Source organism: Bos grunniens, chromosome 18 (assembly GCF_055505025.1).
Source record: "Bos grunniens cultivar Pamir isolate PY7600 chromosome 18, Bosgru_T2T1.0, whole genome shotgun sequence".
Lineage (NCBI taxonomy): Eukaryota > Metazoa > Chordata > Mammalia > Artiodactyla > Bovidae > Bos > Bos grunniens.
In genome coordinates this window covers 38,381,379-38,408,271 of record NC_141182.1, presented here as the reverse complement: position 1 = coordinate 38,408,271, position 26,893 = coordinate 38,381,379, and the positions used below count along the sequence as shown (strand labels likewise).

The following is a 26,893-nucleotide window of genomic DNA, read 5'->3' as shown; positions in this document are numbered from 1 at the left end:
GTGGATCGGGTGTGTGTGAGTAGGTATGAGTGTGTGGGCCTGCAGGATGGCGTACTAGTAAAATCCTTATTTTCCCATGTAGAAAGCCGACAGGTAATGTCTAACGCTTAGCCAAAAAAAAAAGAAAATTTCAAACAACAATAGTAGAGGCTATTAAGAAATATGGCCATGAATAACAAAAGGAACAATTAAACTTGAAAGCCAGGGCTCTGGGGAATGGCACTGGGGAGGGCCGTGCCATTTTTCACAGTAAGGTTTATATAACTTTTTGCCTTTAAAAACTGTAAAAATGTGCAATCTGATAACATTAGGATTAAAACCCCACACAGCCATGACAGCTCCATGGCTGACAGGGTGCTGCAGGCAACAGAGAGGCCAAAAGGCCCACCCGAGTCTGCAGCCTGGCCAGGTCGTGCGGCAACACGCCACTGGAATGAGCAAAGGGGTTTGTCTGCAGGAGAAGTCGTGAACCCGGGCCTGTGAAGTGGCCCCAGTGAGAAACCCAGGGAGCCGCCTGAAGGGCACGTGCCAAAGGCAGGAGAGCAAAGTTTCAAGAGGCCGGGAGCCGAGGGCCAGGCCTAGTGCCTGGTGATGCTGGCCTGTGGGGCAGACCAAGGACCACGAGCCAGGGAGGGGCGTGGAGGATGGTCCAGAGCAGCGGAAGAACAAGACAGAAACACGGCCAGGCAAGGGCGCTTCCAGAAGGCATCAGGCAGCAACCTCAAAGCCCAAGCAAGAAGCCCAGCACGTGGCCACTGGGCTGGGTACATGCAAGGTCAACGGTTCCTTCTCAAGCACGGTTTGATGACGAGAGGAAACGGGCTCTGATAGTCTGATGGGAACTGGAGATGGACCAACACAGACTGTTCTTTCAAGATCTGAAGATTCTGTTGTAGACAGACAGCGGAAGCCAGGATTAAGGGAGTGCTTTTGCTGTACGGTTTTTAAAGAGACAGGTGACTGTCCTATGCTCCCAAGTGGAGAGAAAGGGATTGGGAGGCTGAAAAAAGTAAGAGAGAGGGGACAGTCTAATGTACGAGGTTCCTGCAGGAGTAAGTCACATGGGAAAGACAGGAGAAAGGACTGCAGGCTAGAGGACAGGCGGGAAGCAGACATGGGGCAAGGGCTGCGACAAGGTTCCCACACTCTGTGAAGAAAGGGGCAGCTCTGAGCCGGGAATAGCCAGGGCGCTCGGATACAGTCACGATGTTTTTAATAAGCACTCACTCTTCAATCACCTCTGAAGTTCATTCTTACAGACCAGACTCAAGGCCACAAACTGCCCAATCTCAATTCTGAGCAAGACATACTTTAGCATTTTCTTTATGTCGATCTGAACCCAAAGACTGAATCTAGAATGCACGCTGGACGCACCTGGGGAGAGGGGACAACACACGGTCTGTTGGCTTGCTCACTGGGCAGTGGCTTGTGACGTGCAAAGAAAAGTGGTGCTAAGTTCCTCTAAAAAAATTTAAAAGTAAGAGGAAAGTGACAGTCCCTGCGTGTCCCCCACGCCCAGAGCACAGCGGCCACCTGTGGCCCGCGAGACCACTCACCGGGGTCGGTGGAGGGGCACCTGCGGATGGTGAAGATCTGCCCCAGGTCCTCGTCCTCCTCGGGGAGGCCCTTCTGCAGCCGCTGCAGCTTGCGCAGGCTCTCGCTGCGCTGGTGTTTCATGGAGCGCACGTGCTGGATGAGGTTGAGCTTGGCCTTGGTGGAGTAGCTGCACAGGACGCAGTGGTAGTAGCAGCTCTCGCCCTCCACGCCACTCTCGTGCTGCTGCAGGTGCTGCGAGGGTGAGAGAGAGGGACGTGCCCTGGTCAGCCGCACCAAGCCCAGCTTCACCGTGAGCCCGCCCGCCCTGCCGGCAGCCCCACAACCCCTTTCCGGGGTGACTCGGTTTTCCCAGGGGGCCCTTCCCCCAGCAGCTTGATGAGGACAGGGAGCAAGGTGACTCTTGTTCCTGCCTCCCCCAGGTGTGTCAGAGTGCTGAAAATGCTGATGGATCCGACAATCCCAGTGTAAAATTGGCTTCCTGGCACAATAATCCGAGGTTCCTCTTTCCGCTTATCTCCAAAGTGTTTGCTCTATGTGGACAGGGGTTGGCAAGCTATGGCCACAGGCCAAGTGTACCCTTCTGCCTGGTTCTGCAAACAGGGTCTTGGTGGAACACAGCCACAAACTGTGCATCATCAGTTTGTGCATCATCAATGGATGCTTTCTGAACACCAGATGGAGTTCAACAGTTGCAAAAGAGATTACATGGCCTGCAAAGCCCAAAATCTTATTATCTGGACCTTCATGGAAAAAGTGACGAGCGCCCGCTTTAAGGGATGGCCTACAGGGTGGTCACCTTACCTGCACAGAATCTTAGGTCAGTAAAGAAGCGCCAAAGCTGCTGTGTGGCTATTTCACAAGAAAGATGACTCAAGCTTTTGTATTTAGAACTGGTCTATTAGGAGAACCTGAAATTACGTTTTCCCCTAGATTAGGAAAAAAGGAAAAATAAATTTGTCCAGACCAGTTCTCTCTCAACATCTCAATGTCATTTGGCTTAGAGCTCAGATGGTCAAAATTACACTCTGGGCTGTGTTTGTGTCGATACAGAACTTTGATTCCAGAACATGGAAGCCCAGGCGTCAGTACGAAGCAGACACGACAGGGATAAAAGTATGGTACACAAACCAGAGGAGGCCATGGGGTTAGCAGAACCCAGACCTCTGCATCTTGAAGAAGACTTGTTTCGAAGCACAATATTCACATCCTTTGGGGTCCCTGTGAGAACACATGGAAAGCTACGGACCCTTTTTATTAAGAATTAGAGAACTGACATGCTCCTGGTATAGAAAGGCCACTTTCTTCATTTCAAATGACTCATTTTAGGCGAAGAGGGAATTTTTCTATTGGGTACACATAAAGCAGGAAAAAAAAAAAATCCCAAGAAGTTTTAAGTGGTTGACTCAAGGTAACACAGCTAGTTAGTGGGAGAAAGAGAACTAGAATCTGGCAGCATCTGCCCCCAGTATCCTTCCGGAGGAGTAAACTGACATCATGGATTTTATGGGCTCATGTCACCACATGTCCTTCCCTCTTTCTCCTCACCCCAACTCCCACCTCCAGTCCCCCGAGCCTGGCCCAAGGAACCACAATAAAGCCTTGGGGCTGCTCTGTGCTGCTCATCTCCTTTCTGACCACACTTGTTCTATTTGACGCCCATGCCCGGTAACCATCTCTGGTCCTGCTTGGACCTCTGTCCTGTCCTGATTATACCGTGGGACACTCAGGAAGCGCAGAAGTCAATGTCCTGCACTCTGCTCAATGCTAACAAGAGCGGCCCAGCTGTTCCTACTGGATGACACAGCTTTGAGGCTCATGTGTTCACATGCACACATCCTACGTTCACAGAAAAAGTGTGAACATCCCAGAAGCAGGTCTGGACCTCATTGGAAGAGGAAATATGAATGCACCAACAGAGGGCTGAAGAAGGGGAGGGGGCGCAGGCCCTCGACCATGTAAGCTGGCCACACGACGTTAACTTTTGCTCTGAGGCCAACCTGCAGGCAACACAGTGAAGGGCTTCACAGGTATCAGCAGAGAACAATCCCTTCTTTCCCAGAAATGGGTGATTTAACACACTCAAGTGCAGAGCCTTGGAGCAAAACGATATGTCTTCCCCTGGCCCTGCCTCCAGTAAGAGCTGGCCTACAGAAATCACCACCAGAAAGAGACTGAAAAACAAGCAAGCTCAATGTTAACTGTCAGAGTATAACCACCAAAACACAAAGCTACTTTTCTTGAAATAAATTTGAGCTGTTTCTTTTTTTTTTTTTAATGGTTTCTCTTCAGTTTGCCCCCTCTGACTTAAGTCTCCTTGCCAAGGATGGAAAGCTCCAAAGCTACATTTTTTGGAGGGTGGGACTCTGGAGAGAGAGACTGACGGGCTAGATGGAAAGGAAAACACAATGAGCTTGCCCATGCTGATTCTCCCCAAATTCTCCATGCTGCTGCTAAGTCGCTTCGGTCGTGTCCGACTCTATGCGACCCCATAGATGGCAGCCCACCAGGCTCCGCCGTCCCTGGGATTCTCCAGGCAAGAACACTGGACTGGGTTGCCATTTCCTTCTCCAATGCATGAAAGTGAAAAGTGAAAGTAAAGTCGCTCAGTCGTGTCTGACTCTTCGAGACCCCATGGACTGCAGCCTACCAGGCTCCTCCGTCCATGGGATTTTCCAGGCAAGAGTACTGGAGTGGGCTGCCATTGCCTTCTCCAAATTCTCCATAGGGACCCCCGAAAGCCAAAATTGGAACCCGGGTATTCCCGGGAGCAAGCGTTAGGGTTGGGACTGAGGAACAGGGAACTCATACAGGAGCCAGGAATGGCCACCTTGGATCACTAAGACCCAACAAATTACATTTATTAAAGTTTCAACAAAAACTGACTGAATGAAAGGTAACAGGAAAATAACCATGGAATTCAAAGTGATAAGTCCTATCAAGGGATTCTGGTGGTATTGTAAAATACGAAATCACAGAAAGGATCACTGAAGCCTTAACCCCGAATTCCCATTACCTTCCCATGAAACAGGATTTCCTGGCAGTAAGGCTCTGAATCTTAAACATGAAATTTTAATATGGATGTGAGGGTTCTTTTCCAAATGTCTGGGGTTTTTAGTCTCTGAGCCAGAAGAGAGGATAGCACAGCCAGAAAGAGTTGGATGGGAGCTGAGATATGAGATGTCTTTCATCCTCAGACTCAGGGGCTCTTGGGTGACAGGGCTGTATAAATCCTCAGCTGAAATAAACATCACACTGGGGACTCCTGCTGGAAAAATAACTGATACAACGATGATGCCCCTACACCACCACACTTGACTCCTGGTAGTCACTGGTAATCTCTGCTGCCACCAGGAATCCTTTTGGTCTATGTGAGAACCATTTTGGAAAGAAAATGGGTACCTAATACAAATGGTAGAGACAAGAATAAAAACAAAAAATGTGGAAAACAGAGCCATGGCCTCTCCCTCTGAGCCCGGTGTAGCGGACAGTTAGGGTCCCCTCTCAGACTTGCACAGAAGCTTAATTCAAAATTCCAAGCTTGCTTGCGCACTCCAACTTCACTCTCCAAGACATACACATGGAAATCCAGAATAAACGATTTTTCCATTCCTAGGAAACACCTGCTCATAAAGGTTATACCCCAACCCAAACTTCCACTCACAACTGGAGTCTCTGGGGGTCCTCCTGCACGTGAGAGCTCCTGTTCTCACCACATCTTACAGGCTCCCGCTTGGGCAGTTTTCAGGCTGTCCAACGTGGAGCAAACGGGGGTCCGAAGCCAGCAACAGGGCCTTGACTTCTCCGCACCATCTGGTCCCTTCCCAGGCCTTCGGTGGGTCCAGGCCCTGACCCTGGAGGCCGAGCACCCTCTCCCTCCCATGATGCGCTGGCCCATCCCCGGAATTCCACCCTGGGAACCTGCCTAGTAAGAAGCAGCAGGAGGGGGCAGGACTGGAGAGACTGACTCCACAGGGCCAGCCCGTCACCCCGGAAATGCTTTCCCTGCAGGAGAGAGTAGATGTTTTCATCTGGAGAAGGAGGGAGAATGATTTGTTCCTGACCCAGCTAATTAGGATACCCTCAGTTGGGATCACAATGTATTTAATTAAATTCACTGTAATATATGAAGAATCCACCGAGGCACAAACCCCAGTGGAACACTCAGTGAAGGGGCTGCCTCCTCTCAGAGTTCCTGCTCTCCTCGGCAGGCAGGAAATTCTTCTCCCACACAGATACTGGACTCCCCCAAGCCTCTCCCCCTCCATCACAGAGCTCGCCCACCCTTAGGTAGGAGAACCCACGTCTTGTTCGGCTGTTCCCATTTATTTCTTTACTTTGTGCTCAAGATTCTGAAGTCTATGCTCAAGATTTCTTTATGCTCACCTCTAGCGGGTCAGTTGTGCAGTCTGAAAAAGAAAACAGGGGACTTTCCTGGTGGTCTGCTGGTTAAGAATCTGCATTCTAAGACAGGGGACATGCGGGTTCCATCCCTGGTTGGGGAACGAAGATCCTACATGCCACAGGACAACTAAGTCCATGCATCACGACTGCTGAGTCTGTGCACCTCACCTAGAGAGTCTGCACGCCCCAAGTAGGGAAGAAACCCACACACTGCAACGAGAGGCCCCACACATCGAAATGAAGATCCCACGTGCTGCAACTAAGGCCTGATGCAGCCATAAATAACTAAAGTTTAAAAAAAAAAAAAAAACTAAAGGTTTTTAAAAATACAAAATAAAGAATAAGAAAACAGAACAATAACTTCAACTGTGGCCAGTGTGCTATAAGACACGTGTGCTACATGTGGACCCAAAGAAAAATGGTCACTGAGCCCACTGGGCAGGGTTTGGTTCGATGCTAGATGTCAACAACACATGAAAACACACACTATGTAAACACACACACACACACACAAAGACACACACAAAGACACACAGACTACGCCCCACCCACGGGCCTGACCCTGCAGTGCTGGTGGTAACCTGGCAGACAGGCCACGAGATATGAGGAGGGCAACCTTCTGGCGTGAATACCATCGTGAGAACACTTCCTCCGGTGGCACAGGAAAACCAGTGGATCACTCAAGAAAAACCAATCAGTGAGTAATGAAGAAGCAGGACCAATAGTCAAGGAAGGGCGACTGACTCAGCTAAAGGAAGAGCAGAAACCAAGGTCCAGTCCAGCACTCCGTCCAGCCAGCCTCTCCTACAACCTTGAATCCTGAACCGCCGAGGGCTTCCCTGATTTCCCTGGTCTTACTCTCTGGTTTTAAAAGTGCCTGCAAGGGCTTCCCTGGCAACCCAGTGGTTGGGACTTCTGCCTTCTAATGCAGGGGGTGCCGGTTCCATCCTTGGACAGGGAGCTAGGATCTCACATGCCTCATGACCAAAAATCCAGAACATAAACAATGGAAGCAATACGGTAACAAATTCAGTGCAGACTTTGAAAAACGGAACACGTCAAAAAAAAAAAAAAAAAAAACTTTTAAAAAAAAGTGCCTGCAAAACCCTGGCTTATAGGAACTGCAAGTGTGCAGTTGTTCTCACTGAAAGAAAGCTCTACACGTGGCAACAGGATTTACTTCCTGAAAGCACAAAGAAGTACAAGGACCCACAAAAAGGAAATAAGTACCCGGTCTGACTCATAAATGGAAGCAGGGAAAGAACTCTGCGAACTCCAACTTCTCCAAATGACCACGGTGCAGCAGAAAACAGATGGCCCTCAGCACGTAGGCGCTGGACTGGCACACGCTGCGTGAGCAGCACCTGCGCTGGAAATGAGCGAGGGGGCTGCCTCGTGCTGACCAGGGACCCTGTCCTGTCCACCTGTCCAATCCTATTGGAGCACTTATATTTTATCAATAAAATGCTGGGCTGGGTTTAGCTGGCAGGTGACACTCCCGTGCCCCTGACCTGGAGATGTCCAGGGTCCCCTGTCTTTGCTTCTGGGTCTGGTTCTGGGGGAAGAACTTGGAAAAGACAAGACTTCAATACAGTAAAAGGCATCTCGGATAACGAGCCTGGCACGTGAGGGCGGGTATGAAGAGGAAGTGAATAATTTAAAAAGAAAGGAAAGGAGCCGGCTGGCATTATTTGTGGGATTTCACCCCATTAGTATGTTGGGCTCATCCACCCTGGCCAGCGACTGAAAGTCAAAGAGATGAGAAGAGGGCTCTTGTTAGAAAATAATTCATTGCAAAAATCAAAAAAATGTGTTCCTGTTACTTGTTTCCCAGGAAAACTAACCAACTTCTGTCAGAGACCATCGATTTATATAAATCTGGAGGGGCCCCGGCTCCCTCCTCCTCCCCAACAAGAGGAAACTTCTAACATCTGGTTCTTCATGCATGGAATGCAAAATATTGATCAGGTTTTGTCAAAGCCTCCCCTTTAAAGTAGAAATGGACAAAGTACACTCTGACACACGCACACACACTCTCACACACGGAAACACACAGGATTCACGAAGGAGGCTTCCTCGGGGAATAATACCTGTTATGAGGAACACACAAAGGCCCACCCCTGCTCACCATACTCTCCCACGGATACAGCGCAACCGCACCCGGAGGGCAGATCAAACGCTGAAGCTCCGTGATGGGTAAAGCAGCTCCCAGGGAGCCACCCCTCCTGGGGCACGTGGGCGACCCTGGGGGAGACCCACGCCTAGGGGGGAGGGCCCCACAGCCCACACACGGAAGGCCTTGGTGGAAGAGGCCGCTGTCCCATCAGGCCTCTGGAGGAGAAAACTGTTAACCAGAGCAAGCCAAGGGCTCAGGGAGAGGGCTGCAGAAGTCTCCCCAACAGCTCCGGTGAGACGGGACAGGAAGATGAAGGTCCGGAGTGAGACTGCTAATTACCCACTAAAACGGAATAAGGAAGACGTGAGGGGGGTTAATTCACCATCGTAACCCTGCACGGCAGGTACTGCGAGGACGCGCCTTCACACACTTCATTTTCCCATTACAGCCCGAGGTGTTTGGCTCCTGTCCTTGGAGAAACCCAAAGCTTCGAGAGGTCACGTGACTCCTCCCCCCGACCCATGAGTTCCCACAGAGTGTGGACAAAACAGGACTGGAACCCGGGGCTGCAGGCCGGGTCCATGGTCGTTCAGCGACGCTGTACTGACTGCAGGGGGCTGTCATGGGGCCCGAGATGCCCCAGACCCAGGTATTCACCTTGAACATCTAAAGAGGAAACTGTTTCAGGTGTAACTCAACCTGGAAGAGGGGTGGTTAATTGTTTAATCAGGGGTGGTGTTACCGTTCCAGATTTAATGTCGCATTCTTAGGAAGGCTTCCGGAAGGTCAACCTAAATATATATGTATTTTCTGTTTCATGTTGGCTTTTCACCCACTCAAGCCCTCGACCTTGGCACATGTTAATTTAGTCCTATTTCACTGCAGGAGCCCAGCAGACAACGTTAAAATATAAGCCCCGACCACAATTTACAAGAGAAAGTGAAAGGAAGTAAAAAAACGTTCCCTTAGATCAATCTCTGACCTATTTTCTGGTTTCTAGGCCAGACTCCTCACGCCCTGGAACAAGCCCTGACTGTTCGCTCTCGGCATCCGAGTTCCAAGGCTGGAGTTCTGGCTTTCCAACCCTGGATCTCTTGGCTCGCAAGAATGACATCTCCTCATCCAAAAGTCTCAAGAAGATGAATGGTCCTTAGAGAGAAGCACAATAAATTTTAGAAGTAAAATAAGCACGAATCTGCAACCATTGAGAGGGTGTATCAGACTCGGCTTTGAGTCCTTTCTAGAAAAAATCCAAATGTGGGCTCTTGTGGAATGCTGGTACTAACAGATTTCGTTTCCCTCTGTTGGGAAAACTCCAGAGAGGGGCGTGGCGTAACCACACAGAGACGAACCTTCTCAGGGTATGCAGGCATCTTTCCTAAAGGAGGGGGCCCATCAGAGCACAGGGTCTCAAGCAAGATAAGGGCTAGTTTCCACGCTGGTCAAGTGAGCATGTGCATCAGCTGGGAAGCCAAGGGAAATACATGGTGAGGAAAAGAGTCGGTCCCCAGGCTAACACCAACCTGACCATTCTCCAGGGACGAGCCCAGGCTCCTCGAGTCCGAAGGTCACCCCTTCGTTAAGACAGGGCATGGGGAACGGTGACTTTCTTCATTTGTGAAGATACGCTTCCTCCCTGGAGCGACTCTTCAGCTCCCACGGGTTTAAGTCCCCACAAGAAACAAAGGCCGCCGTATTCGTGCTACTCAAGCTGGTCCCCATTCAACTTCAGGTCACACTGCTGCCCTAACGGTGGTTTATGAAGCACTCTGGATTAAGGCAGGCCGGGGAAAACCCTCCCTCTGTGCTACTCTGGGCAAGACATACACATGGGTTGGGGCTTGGTTTCCTCGTCTGCAATACAGGGCCCCTCTCACAGCACCAGTGGGAGGGGTCAGTGGGATAATTCATACAAAGGTGCTTAACATGGCACCTGTTCTATGGTTTGCCTTCATAATTAATAAGGTTATTATTATTACTATCATTACTTTTCAAGCTGGTTAGGCTTTTGGGATTAGGGATAGGAATGAATGTTACTGAATTTACCTATTTGACATTTCCCTCCTCAGGCCCAGTCTGTCCTGCCCCCTCCCTGGGAACCGCCACCCCACACCCCCAGTCCCAGAGCAGGATTGCTTGTTGACAGTAAAGAAATTTTGATGTGCAGAAATTATGAAACAGAGGGAAAACTGCACATGCACGGGACTGACTTCTTCCTTACAAGAGGCCCTTAATTATTCTTTTTAAGTCATTTGCCCATAGTCACACAGCTGGTGTGGCAGAGTCAGGACCCTCGCCCCAGGCCCAGGCCCTTGCTCCAGAACCACATCTGTTTCCCGGATCTCTCTGTCTGTCGGCGCCCAAATAGTGAAAAATCAGAAACCTTGTTCTTTAGCACATCTGCCAACACCCCAGGTGAGGACCAGGGAAGAAGAACTGAGCTGAAACAGACACATCCCTAGTTTCCCAAATCCATGCTGAAGGATTTGCTTATTTGTATCTCCAATCCCATGACAGTCAACAGAGCAGAAAGAAAAAAAAAAAAAGAAAAGAAATACTTGTCTGGTGGTCAAAACAGGTGCATTACTTCATCTGTGAAACACAGACGTTTATACTTGCCCTGTCTTCCTCGGAGGCAATTTGGAAACTACGTGAGCAAACAAATGTGAAAAAGATTCAGAAGGCGGGAAGGATTGCCCAAATGTCTGGCACGGGCCTCATCTTTCTACCTCGAGCCTGGACGGTGCTTCCTCACCTGGCTGGCAGGCACACACCACGGGCTCAGCAGTTAAAGACACAGACACGTCCCCGCGCTGCAGTCCTCTGGCTTGAGTGTGCCTCAGAAGCACCTGGGGCAGGAGGTGGGGTGTCCCGCTGCAGAGCGTTGGGGCCCGCCCTGAGGGTTTCTAATTCCCCAGGTCCGGGTTCGGGGTAGGGAGGGAGAATTCCTGACCGTCTCCCTGATGCTGGTGGTCTGGGATCACACTCCTGAGAACAGCTGCTTGGGACAGCGACCGCCACAGAGGAGAGACCCAAGTTGGAACCCCTGAAGGTATTTCCTTCTAAGAAGGAAAACTGCCCAGGCCTAAAATCTCCGCATCACCCACCCTTTCCCAAAGAGCATTTCAGATGCTAGCAAACTGCACTCGATAAATCACACAGTGCCAGCACTCAAGAATTCACCTCTTTAATGAAAAAGGCCCACGGAGGCAGCTGCCTGCTACCGGCCAGCTCCAGATACTTTATAAAAGTCGGAATTGGCTCCATTCATCTTCCTCTCCCCTTTCACACCTGCAGTCTCAAATTTCCTGGGGCTGGGGCTGAAAGCGTGCCTCTTGATGGCGAGGCATGAGGCATCACTTTTTCCTCATGAGCTCGGCACCCCACTGAGCACACCTGTCCAGATGTCTTGCTGGAACCCAGCCCACCAGAGTTTCCACCAAATATGAGAAAAGCAAAACGGTCTTTAAAATTCCTCCCGTGCTCTTGAACTTTCCAGCTGCTGCTGCTGGGAGTCTGAGTGTGGTGCTCCAACCTGGAGGCACCTCTCGAGCTCCCAGCATCTGCTGACCAACACCCTCACCACCCTCGTTATGAGAGGGGTCAGTGAGCACGTGCAGGGCTTTCTTCCTCATAAGTGGGGCTGGGGTTGGGGGGCACTTCATTTTTTATTTCGTTTTTTTCCCCTCGAATCAGAAAATGGGAAAATGACTGCATGGAAGAGAAAAATTCCCTTGACACAAATGCCTTTCATGTCGCTCCTTCTGGGTGCTAAGACGTTTCACCCTTTCTCCTTAAATTCTGTGGATTTTGTTGATGGCCGAGGAGGAGAAGTTACACTTGTGGGAAGGGGACAAGGGACTGAGAGAGTGGAAAGAGAGAATGCTTCTTTGAGGAAGTGGAGTCGAGACAGCAGCAGACAGCTGGCAAGAGGGGACACAGGTCTGTGAAAGATGACACACGCGCTTCTCTGCCCTGCCTTTGGGTCCCCCCATAAACAGCCCCGACAAACACCCTGCACACTAGGTTTTGCTCTCCTTCCCCCGCTTTTTAAGTCTCATTAAAAGCCGATATTGTTCGGCCTCAAGATGGAGAGCTCCGCATGGATTTTACTGAACGTTAAATCAACCAGCAAGCGTAGCCAGCAAACTCTGTGGCACTTTAACTTTAAATAATGCAATAATTATTGAATTTCCTTTTTATAACTGAAGTGCTGGAATGTAAACAATGGAGCTGTAATTGCAGGAAGGGGGGATCAATAGAGGCAATCGTTTTCAGCCATGTTAATTGTAAATACAATTGCTCCAAGATGTCAGACTTGTTCTTCTTGCTCCCAGAATCATCCTAACGGATGACAGAGTCCAACTTTCCCATTACAGCTGTTCGTTTCTTTAAGAGGTTCTCAATCAGGTCTGATCAATCTGTCAAGATAATGCATGGAGTAAGTAAGACTCTTCCAAACACAGGCTCCCAATCAATAGCCTGGACCAGCTTAATGAGGTGGGGCTAAGGCCCAGAGGGAGGCAACGGCCCCCAGCTTGTGCCTAGGTTTGGCAGGCTGGCTTCCTCGCCTGGCCTTGGTAAACAGATCAGCCCTTAATGAGGACATTAGTTATGCATGCTTCAGCAAGCAGCAAGGCACCCGTCCCTGGGGACAGACGGACAGAAAACAAAATAGATTAACAGAAAACAATATGGTGCCAAATTGGGTCCAACTGAAGACCTTTCCCTCCTTCTCCTGCGCTCCTTAATTGTCCAGCAGAGTGGAGGACGCCAATTAATCATTCCAATGGGCATGAGCTCAAGGACGGGGAGCATCCGTTGAGAGCTGGAAGATCTCCGGGTGTCTGCTGGCCTCCCTGGGGCTGTCGCTCTTAGCGTCCGCATCCCCAGCATGACATCTCCGGGGTACAAGAGGGAACTCTCGCAGAAGGAGACAAGGGAGACCACACTGGGAGGCCATGGACCCAAGCCAGATGAGAACAAGTCTGGTACTCTTCACAGCTGCCGTCAGTTTTTGAGATTGAGTCTTGGTCCTGGGAACGGGTAAGCCCTCATAGACGGGGAGGAAGTCAAGAGTCTAGAATCCCACTTCACCCATCCCAGCACCTATGCCATTTGCACAGGCATCACAGGAGTCTGGATTTCCATGAGATAACCTGGAGGGCTCTTGGGGAGTCTGGAGAGCCGTCTTACCTCCCTCAGAGGCCGCCGTGCGTGCGTGTGCACACCTGTTCTTGCTGTGACTGGCCAGGAAGACAGACTGCTGGGAAGTCCTCCAGAAAGGACCATGTTCTCAGGTGGCACTGGTGGTAAAGCCCCCGAACCCCCCTGCCAGTGCAGGTGACATAAGAGACACGGGCTCGATCCCTGGGTCGGGAAGATTCCTGAAGGAGGGCACGGCAACTCATCCCAGTATTCTTGCCTGGAGAATCCCACAGACAGAGGAGCCTAGTGGGCTATGGTCCATGGGGTCACAAAAAGTCAGACACGACTGAGATCCAATAAGGGGATGAAGGTCCAAGCAGGGATGAGCAAGAAAAAAAAGAAAATAAATATACAGCTGGAGAGATCAGAGCCCTCCTCTGCGCAAAGGCCACAACTTATCTGAAGCCCTTCCCAGCTCCCAGCTCCACTCCTCCTTCCTCTGGGCCCGCAAAGCCCGCTGTAGCAGCATCCACTCTGGACTTATCTGTGCTTCAAACCACCTCCAACTCCTCTGCCACACCATGGACCGCACCTCACAGATGGGGAGAACTTTCAATCCTGGTTCAGGGCACAGCTCCTGGCCCACAGTAGGGACTGAAAGATGGCTGGCTGGAAGTCTGAATAAACTGAGACACTCCTCTAATGCTCTCCTGCTGCTCTTGGTCCTCAGCTGTCACTCCAGACCAAGCTGGCTGCATCCGATTCCCTCCTCCATCTCAGATGTCCAGCCTCCACCCCACGCCACACCCCACACACCATGAGACGCCTGGCTGTTCCCACCTTACCCACCAGCCCTGGCCTTTCTGGTCTTGGTCCATCTCCTGCTTGGAGACCCTCCCCAAACCACCCTCCACCTGCTGACAAGCTGCACGGCAGCTAGGGCAGGCGAGGGGCACCCTTCACACCTGGGCCAGAAGCCCATCTCCCAGGAGCCTCTGGGATGTCAGAGCCAGGTGGTCCCACCCGCGCCCACCACGTGTCATTCTTTTCAGCAAATGCTGCACTGGACTCCCACGTGGGAGTCTGCAGTCCAGGTGAGATGCCAGGGCTGAGGAATAAATACGTTCGCTAACATACACCGTTTGTTTAAATAAGATTTGGGGAGCTGGAGATAATTATTTTAAATGGCTGTGTTTAGTGACTTCATTATTTCAGCCTATGGATCGCAGAAGTGCTGTCCTTTTCCCAACAAACCAGCCAAACGCTCCCCAGCCAGAGGCCAGCTCGGTCACTGTCATTCCACCCTCTGCTTCGTATACGCCCTCTGCTGTGTTCACCTGGCTTTAGCATGGCCATCCTCTTTCGCTACTAGACTGACAAGGGGCTGTGAGACTTGGGGATACTAAAAGCAGCCAGAACACCCAGCCGATCACAGAGACGGGGGCGCAGAGCACACAGAACAGACGCCTCTGCAGGCCAAGTAACTCGGCCGAGACGGCTGCAAGGATGAGTACGGGTGTTGACGGCATCTTTGTAGGTGAAAACAGCTTAGTAGACAGGTTAGTTCTAACAGAAAATGTCCACAAGCCAACGGAGTGACATGACAGTGCTCGGACTTCTGGAAGGAGGTGGCCGCGTGGGAACCCCCACCCCACGCCTGACAGAGCAACTCGACTGTCTCCAGATTCGAAGCACCAGGATGAGGATGTGTTCATTTGATCACAAACGCACACATACATCTTTACTTTCTTCCCGAGTTTCCTGTCCTCCTATATGCTGAGACCCGCTGCTATCCGGACCCCGAGGAACTGGTTATATGTTACACTTTCATCAGTTTTCAAGTTCTGAGACCTTTGAGGGAGGAACCATTCTCCATCTGGGCTCAGACGCTGAATACCTGGATGTGCCCCCCTCCCTTTCCAGTTTATGCCCGAGCTCCAGGCTCCTCAGCCTTCTGACTGGCTGGCCCTGCTTACAGCAGACCCTTCCCAGGGTGACCTGGTCCAGAGATACCATACCTCCTGGCTCCGCTCTCAACCTCCCAACAGAATGTAGCTGTGAGGCCGGTCAGTGAGTTATATTTTTCAAAACATATTTCTAAATGGTGAAATACAGGGAGTGTTTTCGCCAACCAGCCCACATTGACCAAAACATCCCTTCCTCATTTTCAGCAAGTTCACTCTGGCCAGCAGGTCCAAGAGCCAGTGTGAGGTGGGTGGGACCCACAGGAGAAGGTCTGCTGGGGGCATGGGTAGTTTCATTCTGGACAGATTACGGTTCACAAAACCTGCCGGAGAACTGCGAGGGAGCTTCTGCAGTAAAATCCAAGTTTCAGAAAACTGCATCTATAAAACTGGCAACTGGGGAAATTTCCTTGAGCAAAATGATGGGGTGTAAGGGGCAGGGGGCAGGGGGTGTTGGGGGAATGTTGAAGAAGGCAGGACTAGGGAGAGGATGGCTGAGATCCTGCCAGCCCTGGGGCACCAGGGCGTTCTGATGCACACTGCACATTAGTAGGGACTGTGCGACCGGGGCACGGTGACGTGCGGACACAGACCAGTGTGCGGTTGCTTCCTGGGGCCCCAGTATAAGGATGTGGCTGGTCACTCCCCACACCTCAACGTGCTGGGTGGCAGCTGTGTGGAATCTCAGATCCAGGAGTCTGCTCTGTATTAATATAGACTATAGATCATTCTTTTAAAGGCTGAAAGTATTAAAATAAATATTTTTCAATGACCTTTCCAGATGACTCTGTAATAACATGAGGCCAGAGGAACCAACAGCCAGTCTGGTTTCTGGTGACACATATGTTTACAGTGGGGGTCTTTCTGCCAGCTTTGGACCCATTCATTCCCCATCTGTCTATCTACATTCCTGCTTCCTGTTTCCTCACACAACAATCAGAGGTACTATTCATCTTCTCTAATCACTGTCTCCATCATTCTCTGTACATGAGAAAGGTCCTCCGTTAGAGCATCTTCTCACCTTCTCTGCTGCACCACCCCCTTCTCCAGCCAGTTCTGCTGTCTCCTGAACTTGATCCCTCAGTGGCCTCATGTGTGTGCAGGCGAGTGTGTGTGTGTATGAGACAGACAGAGAGAGATAATGGCTCACACCACTCCCTTCCGTGCATACTTCCCTCCCAGCTCCAGCTCGTGTGTGTGTGTGTGTGTGTGTGTACACGTGCGCGTGTGTGAGAGAGAGAGATACTGGCTCATGCCACTCCCTCCCATGCATACTTCCCTCCCAGCTTAGCCAAATCCTGCTCCCCTTTCTGAGTATCACACCTCTGCCCCTATTTCGCAGTCCACCATGATTCTTTCTCCTCTGACCTCAAAGCCTCCACCTCACAGCACATCTTTTCCCACTGAGACCCTGAAAGCCAGTTACCAGCTTTACGTCTGTGGCATATTCCCCACAAGACTGGAAGGCTCCTGAAGGCAGGGACCATGTGCCTTCCTGTGGACGCATGTCATTCAGGTCATTCTGCAACAAGAACACAGGCTTGGGAGCTGGGGGCCATGCTGGGGAGTGGGGCTCAGATGCCGAGCTCTCTCCTCAGGTTGTCAAATGGAATAAGGCCATCATTCGACACAGGGCCATGAGGATCCAGAAAGTAAATCAATAGGAATATACTTCATAATCGGTCAGGCAAAGTTAAAAGAAAAAACATTTCTGGTGACGAGAATCAGTTGGAGGGGGGCATGTGAAGACTTGGGAAGCCTTCCCCCTCATCCGATTTCACTGGGTTCCTAAGTCTAGACAGAGACAAATTAATTACTGGATCACCCGCTCACTCACCTCGCTAATGAAATCGTCCGCCTTGCTGGGCAGGAGCCGGTGAGGAGGACCGGCTAGCCCCTGGGCGTGAGTCCCACTGGTGCCAGCTTCATTTCCCAGCGCCAACATGACTCACGAGATGACACAAATTGCCAGTGGGCTTTCTCATTATGTGACCTTCAGCAAGCCACCCTTTCCCGCTCCGGTGATAAAATCTGGATGGCGACGTGAAGAACCTACTTCACGGCATTACGGTGAGGAATGATGGTGGCGCACAGCTTGTAATGACCGGGAAGCACTCTGTCTTTGTGGACAGCTAGATTACTTAACGTTTAGAATAATACTGCCTGTTTCAGGTTGAGAAGGCATTCAGATTTTAGCTGAGCTGAAGGCTGAACATGTTCACTAATGAGCAGTGTCCTTCCCATAGAAACACCGAAAGCTACTCAGTCCACTGAATAAAATGACTAGCAGTACATTAGCGAGAAGCTGATGCAGGCTTAGCTACCACGAAACCAGGGCCACTGCATCCAGCATCTGATACGCAACTTCCTGAGATCACAGAAATAAACCAGAGCAGACCGAGCTGACAACTGCATTTTTAAGGATGGACAGGGATAAAACAATTTCTTAATCCACAAGTTCCCCGGAATTTATAAAAACATACAACTTCTTAAAAGACATATTTTTATCATGTAGATCAGCTGTCGGCCAATTTTTTTCTGTAAATATCTGGACAGTAAACATTTTAGGCTGAGGGCCATCTGGTCTCTGTCGTCACTGCCTAACTTGGCCACCAAAGCACAAAAGCAGTGACGGACTGTGTTCCAATAAAACTTTATTTATAAAAACAAGTAACTGGCTGGATTTGTCCATCTAGTAGCCATGTGCTAACCTCTGATGTAACACTTTGTGAAAGCTTTACCCAATCATTCAGAATATCAATGAAGAGAAGTCATGTGTACAGAGTCATGTGTACACACACACACACTTTTTTAAGCAAAATAAGTTCCTTCCAACTCGTCAAACCCCAGTAAGAGCCAGACATGCAAACTTGTTATAAAAGTAAGCTGTTTCAAAGTGAAGGTCAACAGTAATTCAAGTACCATTTAACTTGGAATTATGAAGTCACTCCAGAACAATTCATCCTTGTTTTCAGACATCTGAACGTAAGAACATGTGTGTAAACGTGCTCTGCAGTTGGCAGTACCTGTTCTCAAGTTCCACATGTCAGTCTATAGCCACTGTGAACAACACCACACAACAGTTAAGGTTATCTATTTATTCAGAACTAAACAATACCTGTAACTGATTCAAATTTTAACCAACCTAATGATGGAATTACTAATGACAATTAAAAAAAAAAAAGTAGGCATCCTCTGTGCCCTTTAGCAGCTGAAAACAACCTGTGTTTAAAGAGCCCAGGGAGCAAAACGAAAAGGTGAAAGGTCACGATCGTCCCTGTGTATCTTCCTGCACACCACACTTCTGTTTCCTAAGCATCTCTTAAAAGGAGAATGCCAGCAATGATCTTGACATCCAACAATGAGTAATCAGGAAGTCTGGATTTAGAGGAATAAAATATTTAAACATTCTCTCAATAACACCATCCATGTTTATCTAGCCTTGCACAGACTTCAAAGGGCTTGGTCCTTCATTAGCTCAAATGGTTCTCACAACTACCTTGTGAAATAAGGGACATACAGATGCCTTTCTTCACTGTCTCATGGACAGAGGAGAGCATTAGGTCAAAGATGAGAAACTGGCCATAACCGAGGAGACTGTGGGTATGACCTTCAAAACTCCGAGTTTTAAAAAATTCTTAACTTCAGGACTAACACATTATGATCGGCAACTCTGCTGTACAACCAAGACTTACAGACTGTGTTTCACAGTTATCTGGGTAAGATCGGGCAGGCGTTCTCCAGCCAGCACTAGCACCCACAGAAGATGCCTGCACGGCTCCTGCAGGCTCTTGGGTTTGTCTCTGCCACTTAAATGAGAATGGGGCTTGTATGCGGGGGGCCACGCAAGTTGACCCCCAGTCTTCTCATCCTGGATCTGCACTGGTGGTGCCACACTGCGCTACGCTGTGAATAACCCAGTGCAAAGATCCCCCGAAAACCAGTGCCTCTACTGGGAGCACTGGACTGAAAAAGCCAAAGGCGGAAAGCTAAGCTGCACCACGCTCGGGCGAGAAGGGTGTGCAGGATGAAAGTGGCTTCATGAGGGAAGCCAACTTAATTCTGCCACTGGAGTTAATATTTGTTAATTGGTAGGAAAAGGTAAAATTAATGAGGACATTAACATAGCTATTTAAAAACAGCTCCATGTTCCTCCCATTGTAACACATGGAACTATCAGGAAGTAATTGAGGGAAAAGGACACTGTCAATTCTCAATTATCTGCATGAATGAAGTGCTCAGTGACACGGATAATCCAAGTCATTTACATTTGGATTTAGAAAGTAACATCTTTTTCCCTTGGAAAACTTACCTTCCTAATTACAGCTTGCCGAATGTGATGGAGAAATCAGTTCACCTTCTCTGCCAGAGAAGAAAGTTGTTGGGGAGGGTATAGAAACTGCCAGGAATTTCAGAGCTGCCACAGATAACCCAAGGCAGATTAAAACAGAAGTACCCAGTGCTGGTCCAATGTTGCAACCATTAGCCACCTGTGATGATGTATGTCTGAACTAACTTAAATACAATTTGAAGTTCTACTCCTCAGCCACGCAGGCTGCGTGTCAAGTGCTCACAGCCACTTGTGGCCAGTGGCTACCATGTGGTAGCAAATACAGAACATGTCCATCATCGGGGAAAGTTTCAGAGACAGTACTGAACTCTAGGTTGAGGACAACCTCTTTACTTTCTGGATCAAGTATAAAGTTGGGGGCAGGGAGATGCTCTGCTGCCACTTTTATAGAAAACAAAAGGGAACTGTAATTCTTGACTCTCTCAGCCAGTTTAATTTCAGGCCCGGTAATGTAGACTCTGTCCAGGGAATAGCACACACAAAAATAAGCATTCCATTCTAAGTAAAATGAGGCTTTTTAATTAACACAGCAGAAAAACGGGTGGATAAAAGGTGAGGCAGAAGAGCCCGGTTTTGGGCAAATTTTGGACATCTGTACTGCACCCAGTGTGGCCACAGGGCTGAAGGTAAACAAGAGGGAGCTGGCACCCCCGAGGGGCCCACCCGGGGAGGTGGCTGCTCAGGTGCCACTCGGGAGCCGTGTCGGGCCTGGTGTCACTTCACATCCTCATTAATTATCTTGAAAGGAGAGGGTTAGTAAACAGCAAGTTAATTAAATTCTCAGATGATGCTAATTCGGGAGGCTTTCTCAAGACTGGCAAGGGCAGAGGCAATATAAATGGGACCTGGATGGGTTAGAAGTTGGAGTGGAAAATAAAATTAAGCACTGGCTAAACAAACGCCGCTTTAAATAAATCTTTCAGAAGAGCCAAAATGTGCCCGAAAAGGAATCTGGAAAATAGTTGTACTAAAATGAAAAGGTTTCCAACAGTCTAAGGCATATAAGCAGAATGGGAGCTTTTTTTTTTTAAAGGCTTTTTTACGATTTTTAATGCAAACATTTACATGCCCTTGGGATTCCCTCGTGGCTCAGCTGGTAAAGAATCTGCTTGCAATATGGGAGACGTGGGTTTGATCCCTGGGTTGGGAAGATGCCCCGGAGAAGGGAACAGCTATCCACTCCAGTATTCTGGCCTGAAGAATTCCACGGACTGTACAGTACATGGGGTCACAAAGGGTGGGACACGACTGAGTGACTTTGACTTGACTTTACACGCCCTCAGGAGGAGGTCTATAGGAGGAGCACACCTGTTCACCATCACTGCCCTTGAGAGGCGTGGAGACAGAACAAGGGGCAGTGCAGGGCTTTCCGCTCTTACTTCATATTCTTTAAAACTCAAGACATTTTTCAAACAAGCAGGTAGGATGAGTTGAGGTTTTTTTTTTAACTTGTTGTTGTTGTTGTTTTTAAGTTTCTTAGTTTGAAATAACTTTAGATGTACAAAAGAACAGCAGAGATGTGGTACAGCGTTCCCACGTGTTCTCACCCAGCCTCTCCTGCTGTTAATGTCCTGCCTCTTAACATCCGGGACATTTGTCAAAACCAAGAAACAGACGTGAGCTCAAAGCTGTTACTGAAGAACAGACTTTGCACATTTATGGTATTTCCCACTCATGCCCGTTCTCTGTGCCAGGATCCAAAGCAGGATGCCACCCAGCATTTAGATGTTACGTCTCCAATCCCTGCCGCTTCCTCCCTATGTCTCTGGTGATTTCATCACTTTTGGAGAGAACTGGTCAGGTGTCTGTAGAGCTTCCCTCGATTCTGATTGGTCAGATGTTTTCTTACAGTCTGACTGAGGTTACTGCATCACTTCCGGGGAACATGACGTCAACATGACTGACTATTCACCGGTCAGGGTTAACTTTCATCACTCAGAGAGGGTGGTCCTGCTAGGCTGCCTGACTGGCAAGTTATTCTCTTTTCCTTTCCATGCTTGATTCATCAGAAGTGAGTCACTAAATTCAGCCCATGGTCAAGAGGAAGGGAATGAAGCTCCACCTTCTGGTTACTATGCTGTTAAATAAAATTTAAAATTTTTTCTAATTTTTAGAAAATTAAAAATTTCTCTTCATTTAAAAAGAAGTATCTAAGGACGATGTCTATCTAGAAAGTTAGAATTGTTGTCTTCCTGTTGAATACTTAGATTCTCAACAACACAAACGAACATACACCCACAGCTGCAGAGCCCTCATCCCGTGCCAGGCAGTCCCCTGACCACTTAGACATATTAACTCATTTAATCCTTAAAACAGCCTGATGAAAGTGGGACTGTGACATTATATTAATCGACCCCAAGTTACAAGTGGAGAAAGGTGGCACAATCGCTTGCTCGTGTGAACACAGTTATTAAATGGTGGGGCGGGATTTGAACTCAAGCCTCCTGGCTCTAGAGGTCATGCAGTCTAGAGAGCTCTCTGTAATCCTGCTTCTCAACATGCAATTCCACAAGTTCAGAACAGTCAAATGCGTAGCAAAGTGTAATTCACAAAGAAAAGCGACCCGGGGCAGGATGTCTAGACCAAATGAGAGACAGAAGCACAGTCCCAGTGGCTTCCGAGGATCCGCACTGCAGGGCTAAGTGGCCCAACAAAACCGAGATGCTCTGGGTGGGAAGAGGTCAGGGTTTCAACAGAAGACAGTCCTCCTCTACCTTTAGAGTGAGACAGGGAATGCCAGACACCCAAGCAGGTCAGAGGAACTCTCTTCGTCCCCAGGTACAGAAGATGCTCCAAATCCATGGACCACGGTGCTTACTGACACCCCAGCCCATCCGTCACAGAGACCAGCTTGGAATTGCCTCTTCCCAACCACATTCACTTTTCCTCCTCTTCTGAGGGTTCACTGTGACACCCTCAGAAAACACTTCTGGAGTCAGCAACAGAGCACAAAGGTCAGGGCTGGAGCAAGTCTGTCTGTCTGGGGGGAGAGAGGATGCCAGCTCACAAAGAGCCAGCCACCCAGATGTGCGGTGGGTGTGTGGGGAGGGAGACACTTGGGCCCATGACCTGCCTGATCTACAGCATGGGCTTGTTTAATTCCAGCCATTAATGATGTGATATCCTGACACCAGAAAGAAATAGGGAAATGCACTGCTTCTAGAAAAACAAGAAAGGAATCAGAAATGTGTGGACAGCTACCTCTCTCCCCCGATCGCCCACGTTACTCAAGTTCCCACACTGATCTTCATCAGTACCCTTCATCACTGAGAAAAACGATGAAGTGAGCAGGGAGCAATTCCTTTCCCCCCTTGCTGGGTGCCCACACCACACCACTGCCTTCTCTAAATATCCCCTTCATTTCTTCTCCATCTAACTCTTGCTTATACTGTTCTCCAACTGATTCATCTGCAAAAGTTTGCCTTTAAGATTGACACTAACATAGAACCACATCGATTCTAATACCACCCTGATCCCATCTCACACATGGACAGAGAGCAGATCTTTCATCAACACCTAGAATCACACAACAGGGAAGAGAAGGCGCCACCCCTGATGGCTGTCTAAGTGTAGGTTTTCCAGATCAGCATGGTTGGCTTTAGTTTAAACACATCCATCAAGCTAGATCTTAAGGGGAAAACAGAACACCTCCTCTCAAGATGGAGTCTCAGTGTGCATTTTAAAGGCATGTCTACACATTTTATTAAATGCAGAAGAGTGTTAACAGCAGATATCTGGATGCTTACTATGTGCAAGCCATGGTCCTCAGGCCTGTTCTAAAATAAAACAGATATATCACCAACCACCCTAGAGGGAACTGTATAACACTTCAATGTATTCTTTCTCATGCATTTCAATGCTTTATTTTGGTTGGAAAAAATAAAATCCTATTCAAGAGGGGCACATTTCCCGATTTTTAATGGCCCCCAAATCGAAAACTTATGGACTGGAGCATGATGTTGGCAAACATCGAAAGTCACTTAAGCAGATGTTTGTAAGCACTTAGAAAAGTAATGAATCACAAGAAGCAAACACACATTCATCAAGTACAGAACAAGAAGCTAACATCTTTCTTTCCTTGACTTTCTGCTTTATCTTCCCCTCAAGAAATGAAAGTCACTATTGCTCTTATTACTAATACTGCACTGGTGGGTCATCAGAAATTTTAATGACATCTGATTTGTCTCTCAGGATATCCTTGAGAAAAATCTGGAAACAGGATGATCTGATTCTAATATGGTAAGGTGTCTCTGCGCTTAGGAATGTGGCAGAAAGGACACTGATCATAAATGAAAGCCCACCTGGAAAAAAAATGTCCACAGGAAATCACAGCGACCTCAGTGGACCTCTCTCATCTAACATTTCCAATAGGATATGCATAGAGATACAGGTTCTGCCCATCAACAACCCCCCACCGCCCCCCCCTCCCACCACACGGTCTAAAAGCCACAGAGAACAATAAACAGGTGAGATTTTAGACACTTTAAAAAGATGACTGATGAGAATTACAACACTTTAATACCAGGCAGTATTTAGTTATATTTAGTTACACAACCAGAGTAACTAAAATAGTTCGCTATGGGCCCAAGTCAAGGCAAATAAATGAAACAAGAGAAAGTGTAGAAACGGATCCAAATAAGAATTTAGTGTGTGACATGGTGGCGCGTGTAAATGCAGAAGCAAAGGATGGGTGGGCTGCTTCGTACGTGGGGCTGGGAAGATAACTGAGAAATAAACATGGAGGATCCTTGCCCCGTGACATACACCAAAATAAACTCCAGATGGATGACCGTGTTCAGTGTCCAAACACCATGGAAAAACCAACAGCAAACATTCACGTGGACGTGGTGTGGGCAGGGGACAGGGATTTCTAAGCATCACAAAAGCGAAGGAAGCAGAAATGAAGAGACGCCACTATATAAAAATCTGTAACCTGGGAATCTCAAACATATCAACAGTAAAAGATAATGACGAATTAGGGTTGCGGGGGCAGAATGAAACCGTAACAGAGAACACACACATGTTTAGCATTTTTTATACAGAAAGAGCTCTTCTAATCTGTTTATTTACATTATACCCTTGCCAAAATATTATTTACAATAGTGAGATACTAGAAACAATATGAATGTTAAGTGGAGGAGAAGCTGAATGAATCGTGGCATCTTCGTGTGGCAGCGTCTCATCCAGTTGTTAAAAATCATGTGGTATAAGCATATTCAGTGACATCAAAAAAGCAAACACTGGAAAGTTAAAAGCCAGTTACAAGACAGAACATCATTCAAATTCTACAAAATATTAATATCCCACCTGTACAGAAAAAGCTAAAATTATGTATGTCAAAGTGCTTAAAATTAAAACTGTCTTTGGGTGGTGAAATTAGGGGTTTTTCTCTTTTGTACTTCTCTGCATTTCTAGAAGTTTAAAAAAAATAGACAAGAAATACTTTTGAACTCAAAAATAAAACTTAAAAAATACCTATAGAAGAGGATGACTTTACGGTCACATTTCCAGATACTATACATGTGGGATGGTGACCAGCAGGGCTGAGAAACAGAATCAAAAGGATGAAGGAAAACAGCCTAAGTGTCAAGTCTTGTCCTCAGGTTTGGAAGACAGGGAGGCCTGCTAACTGTCAGCTCCATGAAAATAAAAACAGCAGTAAAACCTGCTGCTTTCAGGAGACCCCATGCTCCACAGAAGCGAAGGATTTGATGTGGCTCCTTAAGAAAAGGACAGAAAGTTAATGACTCGGTATCTACATCAAGGAAGGAGAGAGACTCTGCAACCAACCAGTGAGGTTCCACCAAGAAGACGCCCCACAATAAGCCTTGTCACCCTGAAGAAGCGTCCACAAGCAAACACGTCAGAGGCAGGTGACGGGGATGATAAAGAGCTTAGAAACCATGTCATGGGAAAAATTAGAACATCAGAGATGTGTACTCAGTTGAATGGAGAAGGAACACGCGTGGGGCCAAGTGACGAAACGAGGTGGGAGGACAAAGCTCAATTAAAACCGCGGCACCTTCATGCTGGGGTGCCCTGTGCACCTACTGAAAAACAAGTGGCAGAAAAACACTTAGTGGTGTAAGAGAAAGCAGATGTGGCTAAGTCTGACAGCAGCCTGTTAGGAGACGCACACAGTCGTCATTTACATTCTGTTAACATGATTCACATTCTAGGAATCAGCGAACTAAAATGGACTGGAATGGGTGAATTTAACTCAGATGACCATTATATCTACTACTGCGGGCAGGAATCCCTCAGAAGAAATGGAGTAGCCATCATGGTCAACAAGAGAGTCCGAAATGCAGTACTTGGATGCAATCTCAAAAACGACAGAATGATCTCTATTCGTTTCCAAGGCAAACCATTCAATATCACAGTAATCCAAGTCTATGCCCCAACCAGTAATGCTGAAGAAGCTGAAGTTGAATGGTTCTATGAAGACCTACAAGACCTTTTAGAACTAACACCCAAAAAAGATGTCCTTTTCATTATAGGGGACTGGAATGCAAAAGTAGGAAGTCAAGAAACACCTGGAGTAACAGGCAAATTTGGCCTTGGAATACGGAATGAAGCAGGGCAAAGGCTAATAGACTTTTGTGGAGAGAACGCACTGGTCATAGTAAACACCCTCTTCCAACAACACAAAAGCAGACTCTACACGTGGACATCACCAGATGGTCAGCACCAAAATCAGAATGATTATATTCTTTTAAGCCAAAGATGGAGGAGAAGCTCTATACAGTCAGCAAAAGCAAGACTGGGAGCTGACGGTGGCTCAGATCATGAACTCCTTATTGCCAAATTCAGACTGAAATTGAAGAAAGTAGGGAAAACCACTAGACCATTCTGCTGCTGCTGCTGCTGCATCGCTTCAGTTGTGTCCTACTCTGCGTGACCCATAGACGGCAACCCACCAGGCTCCCCCGTCCCTGGGATTCTCCAGGCAAGAACACTGGAGTGGGTTGCCATTGCCTTCTCCAATGCATGAAAGTGAAAAGTGAAAGTGACGTTGCTCAGTCGTGTCCAACTCCTAGCAACCCCATGGACTGCAGCCTACCAGGCTACTAGACCATTCAGATATGACCTAAATCAAATCCCTTATGATTATACAGTGGAAGTGAGAAATAGATTTACGGGACTAGATAGATCTGATAGATAGAGTGCCTGATGAACTATGGATGGAGGTACATGACATTGTACAGGAGACAGGGATCAAGACCATCGTCATGGAAAAGAAATGCAAAAAAAGCAAAATGGCTGTCTCAGGAGGCCTTACAAATAGCTGTGAAAAGAAGGGAAGCGAAAAGCAAAGGAGAAAACGGGAGATATAAGCATCTGAATGCAGAGTTC

General features: G+C 48.2%; 1 protein-coding gene across 4 annotated transcripts in view; it reads right to left on the bottom strand.

The window, feature by feature from the left end:
* The window catches only part of ZFHX3 (zinc finger homeobox 3), a 254,749-nt gene that overhangs the window by 99,652 nt on the left and 128,204 nt on the right, over nt 1–26,893 (bottom strand). For all 4 annotated transcript variants that reach the window (XM_086351557.1, XM_086351558.1, XM_086351560.1 and 1 more), the window contains one exon: nt 1,557–1,788. In XM_086351557.1, coding sequence (XP_086207683.1) covers nt 1,557–1,788 — 232 coding nt within the window. The remainder of the gene's footprint in view (nt 1–1,556; nt 1,789–26,893) is intronic.